Here is a 19895-nt window from a genome sequence, read left to right on the forward strand (position 1 = left end):
TCTGGATTGTGGCGCTCCTGTAGATGTGTACGGTTATGAGGTATGACCAAAGCTTGTCTGCTTTGATCTATCTCTCGCTCGCCTGCTGCTCAGTCATTATACTATGTGTGACCTAGGCAAGTATGTGAACGGATGTGTGGTTCTGATGGTAAGGTATCTTCCATCGAATCACACACATTCCACCCACCCCCGAAGAGGAAAGTAAATGGATGATGAACAGTTCTTCAGGTGTCACAGAATGGGCATTGTGTTTCAAAATAGCATGTACTGCCAACATCACTAGGGTGCATATATTCCACCTCCTCTAATAAAGGAGAAAAGGTCAAATATTTCCACTGTTTGTAAGGCATTTGCAACTCACTCCACATGAAAGCATGAGAATAAATGAAAGACACCTGTGTGTGTTGATCACATGTGTTACAGCCTGTCTGATCAATAAAATGAGGGGAATGGACAGGTTTGTTGGAATTAAACTGTTATTCCATATTTGTGGGTATCCTAAAGTGAAATTGTGTAATATCTATGGGTTTTCATGTTGGTTCAGAAACATTACAGAAACTAAAGAAATATTATCTTAGACCGATGTATGAAGGGAAGTAAGTTTACATCTCTAAAGCTGCCTTTCAGATTTTATATAATCCATATACTTAATAATGTATATAAATGTGCACCATTTTTAATTCAACTTTATTGATTTAATCCTCTAAGATCGTGTATGAAGCACACTCTCCTAATAAGGGGTGTGGTTGAAAAAATATAGAAATAAAAACTTGTCTAAATAGTACTATAAAGAGAAAGGCTAGGGTGTTATATCTAACACATAGGCGGTCATTCCTACTTTGGCGGGCGGCAGTCGCCGCTAGCCTGGCGGGAACCGCCAGAAGACCGTACCGCGGTCAAAAGACCGCGGCGGTCATTCTGTATTTCCCGCTGGGCTGGTGGGCGACCGCCAAAAGGCCGCCCGCCCGCCCAGCGGGAAAGCACCAGCAACGAGGAAGCCGGCTCCGAATGGAGCCGGCGGAGTTGCTGGTGTGCAACGGGTGCAGTTGCACCCCTCGCGATTTTCAGTGTCTGCCAAGCAGACACTGAAAATCAATGTGGGGCCCTGTTAGGGGGCCCCTGCAGTGCCCATGCCAGTGGCATGGGCACTGCAGGGGCCCCCAGGGGCCCCACAACACCTGTTCCCGCCACCCAGGTTCTGGCGGTGAAAGCCGCCAGAACCAGGCTGGCGGGAAGGGGGTCGGAATCCCCATGGCGGCGCTGCTTGCAGCGCCGCCGTGGAGGATTCACAGGGGCAGCGGGAAGCTGGCGGGAAACCGCCGGCTTCCCTTTTCTGACCGCGGCTTTACCGCCGCGGTCAGAATAGCCCCAGAAGCACCGCCAGCCTGTTGGCGGTGCTTCCTCCGTCCCCTACCCTGGCGGTCTCGAACCACCAGGGTAGGAATGACCCCCTTAGACTGTACATTGTGGTAAACTGATGTAAAAAGGGATAAAGACTGAGGATGAAAATATAAGCACCACTTCATGGCTGTTAATTCATTACAAAAATACAGCAAAAATATTAAATTCAAACAATTTAGCATACGACTTTCTGTTTCCTGTAGAAACGATTAACTCAGTGCCACTTTTCCATTTCCAGTTTCCCAACCACATGTGCGGCCAGGGGTCTCTCCAGAAGACTGTGGTGATCCCAGCGAGATCTGCTTCTATCACATCTGGGCGTTTTGTCAGCGAAAAAGTGAGTCCTTACAGACTTCTTACAGGCTGCCTCTAACATGCAGAGCACACCCGTGCCTTGCCCAGCTTGGTTGGCCATTCACTGGCTGGAGCTAGCAAACTCATGGATTGGCTGCTGCAAATACTCTAAAGGATGTTTCATGGCCATAATGTGCTGCACAATTGATGAGATGTTTTGCATATTGTTTTGCGTCAGAGAAAGTGAGACTTGCCATAGAAACAGCCAAAGAAAAGTAATTGAGTAAATAGGATTATTACACAGCGATCAACTAGTACTTCCATGGTGTAGAGATTTAGAGCCTGATTTAGTACTTGACAGACGGGTTACTCTGTCACACTGGTGATGGATATCCTGTCCGCCGATATCTAAATACCATAGAACATAATGGGATTTAGAATACGGCGGACAGGATATCCGTTACCGTTGTGATGAAGTAACCCGGCCGCCGAGTTCTGAATCAGGCCCTTAGAAAAATAGTATCTGAACGTTGACACAACGCTCCAGAAATACCTTTATATGTTATGATATTTTGTGCATTTTGGAATAAATGTAACTACAGCTGAAATATAGCCATTCTTCTCTACCATTGGTCTGTTTGAAAAGCTCTCAGTTAGTACACCAATGATATGGGCTGGTCTATGTATACACACGTGGGCCAATTGACAAAGGCACTTTGTATGTTATGTTTTTCAGATTTGTAGACCACACTATCACCTGGTAGGGTACCCTGGCACTGAGCAGGTGTGAGTCTAGGCACACCTATGGCTGAGCAAACTACTCAGAAAGTCAATTATTCTGGTTCTTGCACGATTCAAGAAGTGAGGAAGAGGCTCAGCTGCAGGAAGCTTTAGCCGCAAGTCGTTCTATGCGTTAGGAGCTATGTAGGCGAAGGTTTGACTGCCAAATCAGGTTTTCTGTATGTGTGGGATTTGTGCAAATAGGAGTCCAGAAGAGTGGAGGAGTCTGAAGGTTTGTGAAAGCAGATGTGATTAATGAGGTGTGCTGTGCGAGTGGTATCTAGTGCTTTGAAGGTGTGGGTGAGGAGTTTGAATTGTGCTCGTTTGTGAATGAGGAGCCAGTGGAGCTCCTTTAGGCGTGATGTGATGTGAGTGAGGCATGGGAGGTTGATAATGATTTTGAATGGTCTGCAGCCTTCTGATGAATTTGTTGTTGATCCCTGCATACAGGGGGTTCCCATAGTCTAGCTTGCTTGTGACCAAGACATTTGATATTGTGAGAGCGGATGATGTGGGCTAGAGGGATCATGTATGCATTGAATAGGGTCCTCCTCAGGGACGATCCTTGCAGAACTCCACAGATGAGGTTGTCGGTATCCGAGGTGTACTGTGCAAGGCTGACTGACTGGGTCCTTCCAATCATGTGGAAGCACATCCAGAAGAGTGGATTCCAATGTAGTGTAGGTGTTGGATGAGGATGGGTGGGAGATTGTTAAATGCTGTGAGAGATCCAGGAGGGTGAGGGCCTCTGTGTTTCCTCTGTCCAGAGTCATGCGGATGCCATCCATGGCAGTGATAAGGACAGTTTACATACTGTGGTTGGGTCTTGTAATACAATTTTACGTATCCTGACACGCCTTTGTGAATTGGCCTAGAAACATCGAAATACCCGTTAATAAACAACCAAAGAGCACACAGTTCTTTCTGTTTTTGCTAACTGTATATAAATATCCCCCCAACTCCCCAGTTGTATTCCTGTTTGAGATGTTTTGCAGCCAATTCACAAAGGCATGTAAAAGAAATCAAAACATACTACAGGAGTAGTAGTTTATGTACTCCAATATGCCCTTTTCAATAGGCCCCACAGTGTTTGCAGATCCGTCTTGCAACATGCTGCATGCTAGACAACTCAACCACATTTCATTTGTGTTTAAGGCCAATCCCTGAAGCTGCTTGTAATTGGTGAGCTGGGAAGAGTTTCTCAGATAGGTTCAGAGGTTTGGTAAATGTGAGCCATGCGTCACCCCTTGCTTTGTGTTTTGAAAGTGCATGCCCTTCACAGGCTTGGAATGTGTACCCTGAAGAACTGTGTATAACCTCATGTTTTAGTGAATCCAAAACAGCTGTACAATTTAATGTACATGATAATTTTGAAAGGCCAGAATGGATTGGAGGGATCTTGCCATATGTAAGTCAAGGGAGAGAGCACCATCCCAGTCTGCATCATACATGCTCGGAAGTTGGGCTAACATATACTGCTACAGTCCCTTTAATAGTATAGCAACATGCTAACAAGTGCCCATTCAGTGCCATTCGGTCCTTGAGCTTGCTATTCAGACTGACAAATAGTGCCAGTACTGTGCCATGAAAAGTTAGCATTGATTTTGGGAAGAGAGGTCACAGTCTCATTCAAAGCAGCCTGGATGAGAAGGAAAGGTTCTGCCTGTTAACAGAGCCTTACTGTCCACTGAAATTATGTTGCTGACAAATTAAAGGTGTTGCAGGCATGCTTATAAATACTTGTACTTCACAGTAAAAGTGTGGTAGTCCTGCAAAGTGCTTGAAATATTGCTTTAAAAGTGCTCACAAGCGTCTTCATATGCTTATTATTTAAAATATAGATCCTTCTTTGTAAATTAATGTTATTGTGTGATTTGTAGCACCCAGAAACATCTGTAGCTATTTAGATTTTCACCAGTGAATGTCATTCCTCCTCAGTAGGGTAAGCGGACAGTCCAAGCTCCAAGCCATTCCATCCTTGTCCAGTCTGCAGAGACTGACAAGCACCCTTTAGAAGACACAGTCTCACTCTATACAATCATTTTCACCACACAGGCATTTCATCACTAAAAACATAAAACCTATGGGCATTGTCTCGTGGATAGAAAGATGTTGCGGCTCGCACTCCTCGTTGCTTTTGTCCTGTAGGTGAATGTCCACAGATGCACTACCACTTGCCCTATCGGTGGCAGATAGAAAAGGCGCCAGGAGTCTGGGAGGACCTGCCCTGCATGGAAGATATTGAGAAAGCGTACTGCGATCCAGGCAACACCAGGTACGGCTGGGCTTGTGCATTTGATGTGATGTTAGTAGACAACAGCAAAACTGTGGAATGTATTACTTTTACAATTTGTCTTGCAAGATGTGGTATGGCTTACATCACACAGGAATATTTTACATTATGTGTGTATCAGGTCTTTGGGATAGTAAACATTGTGGACTTTTGAGGGCATGTCCTTTCTCAAGGACACACTTCACAGTGTTTACTTGCACAAACATGTGTAAAACACACATACTTTGCAAGCTGGATGAAGATTAGTTGGTAGAAATGCATGTTCAATTAAGACCTACACTTTTTATGAATATGTTGGTGCTCTCCTGCCACATGCTCACAAAAACAGGGCCATATTTACTAAGATTTGACCAAAGGTGCTGCATTGTATCAAAGGGAGAGAGCACATCAGCTCTATGCCTACTACAGTATGACCCAGCTTCTCTGTCCCAATGTGCTGGTGCACTGTTGGCTTCCTTGCACCACACGCAAACACATCCTTGCAACATGGTGCGAGGGCCTAGCCGTGACTCTAGTACAGAATTTGTACTGGAACACTGTACTATGCGTAGGCATGATTAAAAACGTTTTAATTATGTCTAACTTTGTTCATTACATTACACATTTAGAAAAGTTTCAGGAAATAAAACTTTTTTCCCATGGTACGCCTGCTCGAGGAGGGTGTACTTTTTTCCACAGATCCCACCTACCTTTTTCAGTAAATAGGGATTTGTGTTAAAAACCATGAGAGATTGCAAGGGATCTACCCATAGTACCCGCCCTTAAAGCAAAGTAGCAAAAACATGTTTTGCGCTGGGATGTTAACCCCAAAATCAACGCTTCGTGCTGGGTTGAGTCACTTTAGTGATGCAAGCCCGGCACAAACTTTTGGAAAATTTGACCCACAGTGTTTAAAAATGCCACCCCCATTTCTGGCTGATGACTAAAACTTTTGATGTCACATTGCCCAATAAACTTTCAAAATCTTAAATCTAGGCTCCCAGAGCACGCATTAGAACGCTACAAATTAGTTTGAGGAACAACGTCATTTCTTCAAGGACATATGAATAATACTAGTCACAATAATTGTAAACCTTTATCCAGCATTCCAGTCTCCCTCTCAAGGTCATTGGTAAACCTCAGGTAAACAAGTGTTACCTGCTTGAGTGTGATACGAATACTGGATCAGTTGGCGCACCAGAGTGATCAAGGAGGCTGTTATTCCAGAATGGGAAAGTACCCCCACTTGGAGCCTGGGAGTCATCTGACCTCACTTTGTGTGAAGGCCTAAGATGTTTTCCGAGGAGGCAGGGGGATTGATCATGAACCTGCTATGTTGAGTGGTTCCTGCTCAGGCTAAGTGATCAGTTTCTTGCATGAGCTGCTACGGTGTTGGCTGTCAACGTGCTGCTATGTAAACAATCTTTGGCCTAATCTACATTATGGTTAAAATAATCAGTAGCGGAGCTGTATTATAAATGTCTATGAATATATCTCTAAATTTGACCCACGGCCCATATGCCTAGCATGTCACGTGTTCTTTCTTCTTTCTAATATAGTTCGGGACGTCATGTTGTGAATTTTGAGAGAATGATTTGCTCCTATCATGAAGTTCGACGGCTCTCCACTGCTTCCTCTGTGACCCAACCTCCTGACCACCTGATGACGACAGAGTGGGTCTGGCACTGGAAAAATGAACATGGGAAGTGGATTGAGTATGGACAGCATGTGAGTGTCCTACGTAGATGAAGATGGATGGGAGGAGAAGATGCACTGTGTCAAAAAGGGGCAATGTAGGAAAGAGAGGCTCCCCAGTGCTTTCCTGCACTGAGGGACCAGAATGAAGACTATTCACTTCAGCTAAATCAGGTTGCAGGACTGATTTGCAAGCAGTGGCAGGAAATAATTTGTTATTTTAGCAGATGGAGTTAAGTTGTCTTTTGGCAAAACAATGAAGAACACACTTCCCAATCGTGTTTAAGACAAAGGGGCCTGTCAATTAATATTCATACATCGGTATGCTTGAATTCTCCAAGTGTAAGTTTTACTGACTTATTTATCTCCTTGATTCTGTAGGGTGGAAAGGAAAAAGCTACAATAGCATCGGCAGATCTGGAAACAATCTACCTTGCTGATAAGAAATCAGTGGTCCCATTTCAGGCTGGATCTCAGAGGTACCAGATAAACTTTGAAGGTACTGTGGCATCCATTGTATGTCAATACTTGTCTTATGTTGACGCATGCGTGGTATGTTTAAAAAAATGTCTGATGCAGCAGGTGTTACTTCTGCTTTGATTCTACAAGGACTCGGCTCTTCCCTCAATCCCACCACCTGACTGTAACCTTAGAGGTCCAACATTGCTCTGCCCTGTCCCCTCTCATAGAGAAAATATACTTGTAGCCTTTGGCTGCAGCATTGCATAGATGTGTTCAGAGTCCCAGTCACAGGGCCTGATTTAGAGTTTGGCGGACGGATACTCCATCATCTGACAGATATCCCATCCGCTTAATACAAGTGCCATCGGATATAATGCACTTGTAATAGGACGGACAGGATAGTCTGTCACGTTTGTGACGGAGTATCCCATCTGCAAAAATCCAAATCAGGCCCATAGTTCGCACACCTTTCTACCTTGCAGGAGAAACATTTCAGTCACTGCTCTGGTTGTGAAGCCAGACCTCAGTCTTTTCTCAGTACTACTGCGGGACAGGGCAGTAGTGGCCTCTAAGATGTCTCTATCTGCTCTATCTTCATTTTGGACCGCATCTAACACACCCAAAGTTATGGCCAAGCCAAACACAAGCCGTTTCACATCCAACGGGCTCAGGTCTACCTCTTTCACCATGAAACGAGAAACTGGGCTCGAGGCAATTCATTCATTCCATCGGTCACTTAACTTTATTTACTGTACTCCGTGAAGGAAGTTAATCCAAGCAACCACTAGGCTGTAATATGAAATACATCTCAACTCGCTGCTGTTTTTTTCACACACATAACCATCGGTACATAGGGACCAGAAACCCTGTGGAATGATTACACTGAATGGAAAAAAACAGTTTCATTCCCATCTAAATTTGAGCCGGCCTACTCAGAGTACATAACTATTTCGGCTAAAATTTGTGACCATCAAGTTGTATTATTGTATAGAGATACATAGGGGGTCATTCTGACCCTGGCGGTCTTGGACCGCCAGGGTCACGAATGACGGAAGCACCGTCAACTGGCTGTTCCATGCCAGTGGCATGGGCAGTGCAGGGGCCCCCTAACAGGGCCCCGGCCAGCTTTTCACTGTCTTCATAGCAGACAGTGAAAAGCACGACGGGTGCAACTGCACCCATCGCACCGCCGCAACACCTCCGGCTCAATTAGGAGCCGGCTCCTGTGTTGCGGCCTCATTCACGCTGGGCCGGCGGGCGCTAACTTGGTTAGCGCCATCCGGCCCAGCGGGAATGTTGGAATGGGGACCGCGGAAATTTGCCCGCATGGCGGCCAAATGGCGGTAGCCGCCCGCCAGAGTTGGAATCACCCCCATAGTGTAGGATGTTGCAAAGGATTAGACCAATTAGATCTCTTTCATGTAAAATGTTAGCATAGATCACCCATTGTTCAACAGAGAACCCGCATAGCAAAACAATTTTGAAATGTGATTTTAGTGACAGTAGGCAGATGCAGGTCAGAGAAGGAGACCTCTATAATCTTCTGCTAACACTACAATGTCACAGGCCTCTGCACATTCCGGACCACAAATATTGCTTTGACATCAGTCTGTCTGTCAGAGCTCGGGATACCCATACACTGCCTGATGACGTGTTGGATCAGATCTTAAGAAAAGTTTGAAAGCCTGGTGAGATTAGTTGAAAGCCTTAGGTCCAACAGGCTGGCACTATGCCACCTCAACGAGGATCCAGCCATATGCAAAACAACCTTCGTCCTGTTCCAATAGTAATAATCCAGCCCAAATTGGCAGGCCAGGTCCCCTCTGAACCGTAAAACAAGCAACCCCAGACTGATCTCGGCCTATCTGTGCCTCTTCAGTAGGGTGCAGCTTGGCTCCATGGGTACGGCGAGCGCGGGACCCATGCTGGGGCATACTCATTGCACTCAGGATGTTGCACAGAGGAGCACCAAAAAGTGATGGGTGAAATGCTTGAATTAATCTCAGCCACTGGTAATTACTTGGTCCATATCCCAGTCCATCACCTAGCAGTTCTGGGGTGATGCTTCCCTTCCCTACTGATTTGCAAAAGGTGGGCCTCTGTCCAGAGTGGAACTGTGGGAGAGAAAAACCATGGACGCGAATACAGCCTGAGCAATCACCAGTGGTTCAGATTAATTTAAGTGTTCCACCCTTCACCTTGTTGTTTGCTGTATTGGATGCCCTAAGTGCAAACAGTATGCCCATTCATGAATCCCAGGCTGACTTTGCCATAGGTCTCTATATGTACCAGGCTGAAGGGGCTCAAATATGTCGAAACCAGTCTAGAGCTGCTTATATCCCCTTGGAAGGGGGCTTGTGTGGTAATTTGGGGTGGACTGTTCCCATTAGGAGTAGGGTCAGTACTGATTTACACAAGGTGGCCTCTGTCCAGAGTGATGTGGTGGCCAAGAAATGATGGCCTGGAATGCGGCCCTAGCTTTCACCAGTGGTTAAAGTTAATTCAAGCCTTCTATCCATCAGCTTGCAGTGGTTTGTTGTAGGATGACTATTGCATGACATGGTTGTTAATATCTTCAAACCTGCACCAGCTGAACCCTAAGTAAGTTATATCGTACACTGATGGCCACTGGAGTGGCCTTCTGGCTGATGAAACATGCTCTCTCCTACTCAGACTGAAATATGCCTAACTGCAGCACTCTGAGCTCTCTGCAGCCAGTTGATCTCAGATCTTGGGAGGCCAGGATAGAAACAGTTGTAGTAGTTCTGCCTTAATCTGTGAGCTGTCCCAATCAATAATTGTTATTTATGCAGGGGAAGCAAGGTCTGACTATGGACAGCATAGTATGTGCCTGTATAATAATGTAGCACAAGCAGCAAGTTACTTATTGGTAATACTAGTTGAGCAGCTTGACTATTATAGATTCAGATTCAATCCATTGGGAAGGCTTAGCGCTTGGGTGTTTCGGCTTGAAATCACCATGAGTCACTCTGACCTGATCCTGTAGTCGCTTGCCAGAAAACAAGATGCTTTTCTGAATCCAACCGTGAGAAAGTGGTATAATGCAATAAAGTGAATCTAAAGTAGCTGCAAACTGATGCATAAATTACATGCTGCCTTCCATCTGGAGGTAGACACTTGTTTAAAAACTTTTTTCTGCCTGGAAACCTTTGTATGTTTACTTGACCTCACAGCTGACGATGATCACCAAGTATTGATCATTTTAATGTTTCTCACTCAGCACTGTCTCTAGGTTTGGAGCTCCTTAACTGATCTGCAATATGGCATCCACCATGCTGTCAGTGGAGTAAACAAAACTGTTCAGTTGATTTGCAGCAGATTTATTCTTTGCCTTTTGACAGTCTCTTCCTATATTTGTGCTTTTGCGTTTACTGTTATAGGAATTACTGTCACCTGTGTTGGTGAATCCAGAAACTCCTGCAACACATTTTTAGTAGTAATGGGGACCTCTCCACTCGTGCTCTTCATGTATCTTTCAGGAGCATGAGCAAGGCTGTTAAGAACTAAAGATCTTCTGGGCTGGGCTTGTTTTCATACAGGAGAAATAACTTAATGAATCAGCCAAGAGCCTTAATCACAAAACAGATGTTTTTTAACCTCAATACCACAAGTCAGATAACAAGAAACTGAAAGCAGAATATTCGAGACAACTTATTACCACTCGCAAAGACCTTAGTGGAAGGCTTACGAAGGTACTTGGGAATCCTGTTGCAAACCATACAGTGAGGTGCAGGTGTTTCTGGGTTTCTGCAAAAGGGACAGCTAAAGGTAGGCACCCACAGACTCACAAATATGTATTTGTTCTACCACCTGGCTCTGTGTTCTGCTGAAGACAGTAGCTATGCAGCTTTCCTTGGCAGAAATCCTTAAAACTGGTGGTAACATTTCTGTCGCAAGAACTTACAAAGGTATGAGATGAGTTAAAATAATGTGCTTATGTGTTTGGAGAATTCTGCCATTTCCACAAATCCCAGTTGCCGAAGCATAACTTGTGCTGCACTTCTGAGCTTCCTACAACAGATGCTGTGTTGATTCCAATGAGTGTATGTGTTTACCAGGACTGGCTCAACAATGATTAATGCAGAGTCAGTTTCACCATTGGAAGCCACATTCATTTTTTAGTTAGACCCTTTTTAGGAGCCTCCATGTCTTTTTTACAAGGGTAGAGGGAGACCCCGGCGGCTGTCTTCTCTTCTGCATCTATGCGCTTCTCCCCATGACCCCTCATGGGCAGCCAGCCTCGCTGTCTAGAGGAAAGGGGAAACATGGAACTCACAAAGATGCTCTCAGTGCCTCTTTCATGCCTCTTCTGCATTAAACTTCCTCACCCCTGACTCTCAGCCAGCTTCCTCTCTTTCGTCCTCTCATCTTGCACCAGGCACATTTCATTTTATTGGTTTTTGTGCTCCACCTGCTGCCCCTCCTTATAACAAGGGAAATCTCTCATACAAAAACGTTACAAACTTTGACTACAACTGGAGTCACAAGTTTTTTTTGTGAGTCACTTAGGGCCATATTTATGCGTATTTGGCGTAGGGCAGCACAACGCGTCACCTTGCTGCCCTGCCCTACACTCAAGTGAAAGAGCAAGAATGCACCGCATTTATGCATTAGAGTGGATTTCTGTCCTTCCCCTTTGCGCTGGCGCCCTTGCAGCAGACTAGCAGCAGCGCAGACACCCTTGCACCGTGGTGCAAGGATGCTTGTGTTTTCCACTGGATTGTTTATGTGCAGGAAGGGGCACCTTCCGTACAGAAACAATCCATAAAGGTGATTTCCACTTTCTAAGTGTCCTGCATATGGAAATTGGAAAAAAGGAGGAGAAATAAAAATATTTCTCCTGGTTACGCCTGCCATGGGGAGGTGTATGGTTTTGAGGCATTTCCAAGTTTACAGGCTGTTGTAAATCTGGGGATGTGTCAAAATCCATGGGTGGTGCATGGGAAATCGCACTGCAATGCCCATGGATGGCCTCCATGGCGCAGAGTAAGGCAACGAAGCAACTTGCGCTGCCTTGCCTTACTGCCTATCTATGAAGCCAAGCAAAGCCATGCAAAGTGACTTTTGCATGGCCTCATAGATATGATTTTGTGGTCTGCGCTGCCGAGCGTCAAAAAATGTGATGCTTCTTCCGTGCCCGGGGCTCATAAATATGCTCCTTAGTGAGTGTCTTCTGGTTTAGGCTGAGCTCAAGAGGTTGTACGCTCAATGAGTAAGAATGCTGGGAATCACAGTATATCATTCTCATACTATGGTTTATATCAGTGTTGATTTGTTTTTGTATGTCACTTATCCTTGATCCACCTGTGATCATTAGGAACGGCAATAGAAGCAATGAATAAGTGAAGCCATGTACCCATAATAGCAAAAAAATAAAAAGTTAAAAAGAGAGAGGGGTGTAAAAGGTATACTTCTTGTTAACACTTGGTCTTGTGCTTGTTGGTGGATACCACGATGAGTTTTCACTCTTATTTTTCATTCATTAAAATTTACTTGTGGGCTGTTGCTGTTTTCTATACAGATGTTGTTAGCAAGGATCATTTATTGGAGGTCCAATGGGTGGTGGTGGTGTGTGCACAACATTTTAACAGATTATATTTTCATTTGAGAAAAGAATAGTACTCTTAACAGAAGTGTCCTATTTAACTGTGTGATTTCATATTTAGCGTATTTATTTCCACCTCTCTAGCACCACACATTTCATAAACTCTTTTTTTCCTGTTTCAAAGACATGATTCAGAAGAATTTGATTTTCGGAACTGAGAAAGAGGTCCGCAGGAGACCAAGGTTTGTGTCCAAGGAGGACATAGATAAGTTAAAGCCAAGGTATGTATGTTATTGTTTTTTCATTCAATAGCTTATGTGATTTGATGAATAAGTCATTCTTAATAGTTTCACTGCTGCTGGCAGGGAAGTCAGTGGTTGGTGGCAGGAGAGCCTCAGCCACCTTCCTTCAGGTCCGTAGACACCAGAGGGAGGTAGAAGAAGAAACAGGAAACATTGAACTGTCATCTTCTTTTCCGGTGCCTTCTTCAGATATCTGAGGGTGGTGACAAATCAGTGTCAGTCTGTGTACCAGCTTCAGAGCCTGGCTTCACACTGCACTGATGTTGAAGTGTTGACCATCAGAGCATTGAATCTGGTCTTTGCACTACTGTCTTTCAGTTGAAGTCTTATGCACCAAAGGATCCAGTTTGCCATATAGGTAGTAGACTTATGGGGTCACATTACAAAAGATTTTTTACTTTTGTTAAAAAAAAATGGAACCTATACACGTCTCACCATTTTTTCTGCTTGCGTGTTAGGGAATCAACTAAACAGATCTTTACCTATGTTTGCTCCCTTGTATTAGGAAATGGTGCATCCTGTCTTTGCTTAACACTTAGGCCCTCATTAGGAGTTTGGCAGGCAGAAAAGGCTGCCCGCCAAACTTACGCAGGTCAGGGGACCGTCAGTGTGGTCTCCTTCCCGCTGGCCCTATTATGAGTTTCTCCCGCTGGCCCAGCTGGAAACACACAACAACATTGACGCCGGCTCATAATATGGCTGTGGCAATGCTGTTGCGCTTTGGGCGCACTAGCACCCATCACACAAATCGCAGACAGTGATTTGTGCGCCTGGGCCCCTGGCACCCTGTCTCTGCCAGTATTTACATGGCGGTGAAACCACCACGTAAACGCTGGCAGAGAGAGGGGTCATAATCACCAAGGCACCATCTGGCGGCCAAAAAGTGGTGGTGCCGGCAGTCCGACTGTGGCGCTTTCACCTCGGTCGTTATGTCGCCATCAGACTGCCGCTTTGGCAGCAGTCCAACCATGACCCTGGTGGTCTGGTGATCGCCAGGATCATAATGAGGCCCTTAGTTCCATCTACCACGCTTGAAAAGAGGAGAAATATGTTTGTTCTAATTCTTATTGTGTATAAGTGTGCTTCATTTGTCTCTGCTACAATTCTTTATAGAATGTGGCTCAGTTTAAAGTAAACCCTGGCTGCTGAGTATACTGTTGGTAGGCAAGTAGTAAAAAGTGAACAGTTTTAATTAACTCTATTTTATCTCTGGGTACAGATATTTATTTCATTTGTCCCCAAGTCACGTTTTGTATTTGTCCTTGTATTTTTCTCATTGTGCCTGAATTCTGTTTGGTATTCAGTGCAAAAGAATGAAATGTCTTAGTGCAGCTAATTGTGAGAAGTGTCCATTTTGGAATGATCAGGCTTGTCCCTCAGCTCCCAAAAATAGCACTGATCTTATGTGCAAAGTAAGAAAGGTCCAAACAGGTTTTACTGTCTCTGAGCTAAGGAGGGTAGGTTGGATATGCTACTTAAGAATGGAAGCCTATGTCCATACGCCATATTTCCCACATAGCCCTGTGTCACATGCCACCTGTAGCCGGGACTGGTTTTCAAACTCAAAGTACTTTGCATGTTGGATGCAGAAGTCCTGAGCTGGTAATACGGAATGGCAACTACAATTCCCTAAATGTAAAGTCCTATTGGCGAACAGGCCAGGATTGGATCTAAGTGGTGTGCTTTGCATGAAAATTTGTTGACTGTGATAAACACATCCATAGGATGGTCTTGGTTCATTGTGGAAAAGCAGCTGGTGAAAACGGGGCATGGGAGCAAATCTAAATTTGAATGTGTGGAAGGAGCAAGATGGGTGAAGCATGCATTAGGGGAGATACTCAGGAATTAGTGGTACCTTGAATAGAAATGAAGAAAGCAGGAGATGCATCAGCGATATTAACTTTGCATTTCATTTCTCTTTTTAAGCACGAGAGCCAAAGTAGCAGCAACTCAGCCGGCTTCTTCAGCCAGAGGGATGCCAGGATACTGGGACAGCACAGCAGTACCCGACGTGGGATACACGGTATAATCTAGCATTCCTCCCCAGAGTCGCTTTTTTGCTGTAGTAAAACAGGCTGGATTACATGGATTGCACTGGTGAATGGGCAAATTTGCATTGACATTTACACTGACAGGCGAACGATATTTGCACTGACTGATCAAAACTAGAATGATATTTGCATAAAAAATTACATTTTGTGTTAAGTGGTCAATGTGAATGCCAGTTCAATCCATGTCATATGGATGCAGATTGGCTTATAGAATCAGGTTTGAATCTGCGTCTAATTAGAATTTATGTGAGTGAGACCAACTATATAGCTAGTCACTCAAGGAAACAACTGGTTACTATTTTGAAAAGCAGATTTTTTTAAATGCACAAATGCAATCACAATTACACCGCTGTGCTTTTGACACCCTTTCCTCTCTACAAGTAATGGGATAGTGAACAGATATAACAGCCTGCATAGCCAGAGGCAGTCATAATGCACTGCCCCATGGAATCAGTCTTTATTTCTTTCATCTCTATGACAGGGAATTACAATTTTTAACATGGAACCTGGCATTTGAAAAAAGGTTGGGAATCTGCAGATGTAGTGGTATTCTAGAACGCCTCTGTTACTACTCTGTCCTTCCTACCTATGCTGCACTCTTGTGCGTTTGACTGAGACATTTAAGTGGTAGCTGGACCTAGCACAGAAGTTGCTCTGAGTATTGTAGTCATGGTGTTCATACCGTAGATAAGCTGATTATCATGCATAATGTGACTTAGGCAGCAGATCTGTATTGTGAATGAGTGGCAAACAACCCCTCCAGATTGCAGACTCAGAAAAGGTCTTTGTGGGGGGCGTGGCTGGAGGTCACGCAAGATGGCCGCTGCTCTTTAGAGCTCCGGAGGCTTCAGCACTTCCTGGAAAGAAGGAGATGTTTTCACATCAAAATTATAAATTTCTTCTGCATTTTTTAGCACTGGAGCACTGCGGCAAATATGCCTTTATCTTACAGAGACATGAGTTTTGAAGTCATTTCAGAGACTTCATGTGAGGGCCTGAGGTAATTATTTATCTGGGTCATTTGCGTTTCACTCCATAAGCCTCTGCACAAACCTAAACTTTCACAGAAATGATTCTATTTGACTTTTAACTGCTTGCCTGGATGTGATTCTACAAATCTAGTTTCCTCTGCAATGGAATATTCATTACCTTCTGACAGCCAGCTGAACTTTTGACCTCTCTCTTCAAACACATTTAGCTGAGGTTTTCAACTTTCAGTATTCACTGGCAGCTCTTGTCAAGGAGCTCTTTCAAATTGCTCTTCATAACATGGTAAATGCTTTCCTTTGACGGAGGGGATTTTTTTCCTTTTCAGAAGGCTCCCTTAAAACTAGTCACCAATTGTTTGACTATGTGCAGTAAAGTGCTTTGCTCTTGTGGTATTCTGTCATGCCTGTTATGAGAGAATAATTTAGGATTTTCTATTTATATATTTTTTTATTATATTTTGCTCTGTTGTTGGAAACTTCTGGCAGCAGCTTCTCATTGTAATATAATTTCATCAACACCTCACATTGCTGGCTTCCTATAACCAAATTGCCGCTGGATTTTATGGGGAGACCACATAATTCTCAGAGTTGCCAGTCATCATCTTTATCCAAATCTAATAATCCTCTTCGAGTGGCTAAATCTTCTCTACCATCAACTTTAACAATGGATAGTGCTGCAGTCTTTTTAAAGGATGGCGCCTCTTCATCTCATGCTGCTGGTGCAGTTGTGAAAAAAATATCTAACACCTCCTCCGTCAAGTGCCCAAAAAAAGACCTTGATTCTCCCTCAAAATCACCTACACATCTTACTCTAGATGATGTCATGGAGGAATTGCGTGCACTAAAGCCCTTTATGATGGACACTAATGCCTCTTTGCAACGTATTGAGGAGCAATGGTCCCAACACGAACAACGAATTTGTACTCTGGAACAGAGAGTCAGTAGCCTTGAAGATTGTAACACTGTCAATCCTCAGATCTCTAAAGACATAGCTCAACTTAAAAGGCTTACTGAAAGCTTAGAAAACAGAAATAGGAGAAATAATCTTTGCCTTTTTGGGATTCCAGAAGGTTCTGAAGGCTCTAACATGATTGCATTCCTTCAAAAAGCAATACCTTCAATTCTTCGCTTGCCTCCTACCTCTCCCCTCTCTATCCAACGGGCACATCGTTTAGGTCCACAGACTTCAACTGGCCCTCGTGCACATCCTAGAGGAATTATTATTCTCTTTCTCCAATTTACTGACTTGATGCAAATACTCTCGGAAGCCAAAAAGATGGGCTCTTTGCTATGGTCAGGTCATAAAGTATTTTTCACACAAGACTTCTCTCCTGCTACAGTTGCACGTCGCAAACAGTTTTTGGACTTACGTCCACAACTCAAATCCTTGAATATTCGATATGGTCTTCTTCACCCATGCCTTTTCAAAATTACATCCAAGGACAAATCTTACTCGTTTGAGGAACCTTCAGCACTACAAACGTTTATTAACCAACACAAAACAGAAGCAATGGAACTAGGAGCATCTGCAATTACTTGAAGATATAATTTAATTTGTCTTTAATGTCCTTTTTTTTTTTTCTGGACAGTTTAATAATAATGGTTATGTTTAATATTTATATCCATGGTTTTCAATCTCTGCATCTTCTTATTTTCTTATATATACATATATATATATATTTTTTAGATAGTGTCCTTTGTGCAATCCTCATGTTCCTTTCCCAACTGTATCCCTTTCTCACCATCCAAACTGTTCTCCTACACGTTCCACTGTTAAGCTTTGATTTTTATAGTTTTTCATGTCACAGTCCTTTACTGTAGTTATTACGTTATTTGGTCTCCTGAATGGTAAATTTTTCGTTTGTATGTTTGTTTTTTTTTCTTCCATGAAACTCGCCTTCATATGTTTTAATATCTAATATCACTTTTCTTGTGCTGAAGCCACTCTTGCCTGTCTTTTCAGGTTCTCCGCTGTCCTTCTACCTTTCGGGGTATTCACTTTCTATCTTGTTTTTTTTTAGCTTTTGTGGACTTTAGTCCCTGTATTGCCACATCCATGTATATACAACTTCTGGAGGTCATCTTCCTCCTTTTCTTTTTCTTTACTATCTTCTTTCTTCCTCATTTCCTTGCTTTTGCAAAATTAATATGCCTAGTTTTTTCATTGTTACAGCAGTTGTTTATTAATACTTCTTGTTATGCAACTTAGAACTGTTACTTGGAATGTTAATGGGCTTAAACACCCCATTAAACATCAGCGTGTCTTATCTCACCTAGCTCGTTTGAAATGCCACATTGCTTTGTTGCAAGAGACTCACCTCAACGACTCTGAGGCAATTAAGCTTAAAAAACAATGGGTGGGGGACATTTTCTACTCCCCTTCCATCACAAACAAAAATGGGGTAATTATACTCTGTCATAAATCTCTCAAACCTACCATAATTTCACAGCATCAAGATACAGAAGGTCGCTGGGTACTTGTTACATTTACAAGTGACAATATTTCTCTTACTATCCTTAATATATACGGCCCCACACATCCAGATCCAAATTTTTGGAAGAATCTTTCACATATTGTCTCTGAACATTCCTCAAACAATTTACTAATAGGTGGTGACTGCAACCAAATTCTTGATCCATTTTTGGACAGACGTTCCACGTCACGTTTCATTCCACATGCCTCCCACAAAGCTTTTAAAATCTTTATTTTACACCATTCTCTCTCTGATTCCTGGAGAGTATGCAATCCCGACATCTTGGAATTCTCTTTTTATTCTCCTACCCACCATTCCCATTCCAGGCTTGATTATATCTTTCTGAGTAAAGGTTTATTGCAACAAATGGTCAACTCTGAAATCGGTGCTATTTTGATCTCAGATCACGCACCTGTGATTACTGACCTTGATCTTTTTCTTAATGGTTCTAAAACATCTTCAAGGAGGTTTAATAACTCTCTACTTTCAGATGCTACTTTTATCGCTTCCTACAGTAAGTTTATAGAAGAATACTTTCACATCAACGATAGTGATCAACTATCATTTCATTTTGTGTGGGATGCATTCAAAGCAGCCTCTAGGGGTATCATCATAAGTTACGCTCACTCAAAAAAAAGTCTGCTCAACAAAAATCGACTTCCATCCTTGAAAATATAAAGTCCCTAGAACATGAATACTATACTCCCAAAACCAGTAAATCACATCTTGAAGCACTAGTCTCAGCTAAAATGGAGTTTAACCAATATACCACTGAACAAGCATGCGGCACCCTCCTGAAAATAAATGCCAGATATTATGGTGGTAACAATAAAGCTGGTTCTCTTCTAGCTCGATATTTGAAACAAAGAAAAGAAAAAACAACTATTAAATCTATCACAGATAACAATGGTGTTAAACACTTTAGAGATAAAGATATAGCATTGTGTTTCACTTCTTACTATAGGGACCTGTACACTCCAGAACACATACCAACAGTTGAATCTCTCAACCAATATTTCTCTAATCTCAAACCAAGGGACCCATTGCAGATTGGCCTCTCATCTTTAGACCAACCCCTACAACTTACCGAACTATATACAACTTTACAATCTCTCCCCAAGGGTAAGGCTCCAGGCCCAGATGGCTTCACAGTAGAATTCTTCATTAATTTTGCTAAGTCTCTTTTCCCCAAACTCTTTCAATTACTTAATCATTTTATAATGTCAGGTTCTGCATCTGGCTCATTTACGGAGGCCATGATTTGTCTTATTCCCAAAAAAGATCGGGATGCGACTGACTGTAAAAATTATAGACCCATATCTTTAATTAATACTGATTGTAAACTCTATGCCAAAGTTTTAGCTCTCCATTTACTCCCATATATACCTGACCTTATTGATTCTCATCAATCTGGTTTTATCCCTAATAGAAATGTAGCAGATAATTCCCGTACTTTTTTAAATATTATTAACAAGGCACCTAAACTTAAGATTTCTCTGGTAGCTTTATCATTGGATGCAGAAAAGGCCTTTGAGAGGGTCTACTGGGTTTCTTGTCGAAAACTTTGGAATGGCATGGACTAGGTACTAAATTCCGACATTTTATATCC

General features: G+C 43.1%; 1 protein-coding gene across 1 annotated transcript in view; it reads left to right on the forward strand.

Annotated features, from left to right (window-relative positions):
- The window catches only part of LOC138287528 (zinc finger CCCH-type antiviral protein 1-like), a 118003-nt gene that overhangs the window by 79345 nt on the left and 18763 nt on the right, over nt 1–19895 (forward strand). Inside the window, exons 7-12 of the mRNA XM_069228002.1 lie at nt 1640–1738; nt 4624–4750; nt 6307–6475; nt 6824–6941; nt 12655–12751; nt 14699–14795. Of these exons, the coding sequence (XP_069084103.1) occupies nt 1640–1738; nt 4624–4750; nt 6307–6475; nt 6824–6941; nt 12655–12751; nt 14699–14795 (707 nt within the window). The remainder of the gene's footprint in view (nt 1–1639; nt 1739–4623; nt 4751–6306; nt 6476–6823; nt 6942–12654; nt 12752–14698; nt 14796–19895) is intronic.

Source organism: Pleurodeles waltl, chromosome 4_1, assembly GCF_031143425.1.
Source record: "Pleurodeles waltl isolate 20211129_DDA chromosome 4_1, aPleWal1.hap1.20221129, whole genome shotgun sequence".
Taxonomy (NCBI): domain Eukaryota; kingdom Metazoa; phylum Chordata; class Amphibia; order Caudata; family Salamandridae; genus Pleurodeles; species Pleurodeles waltl.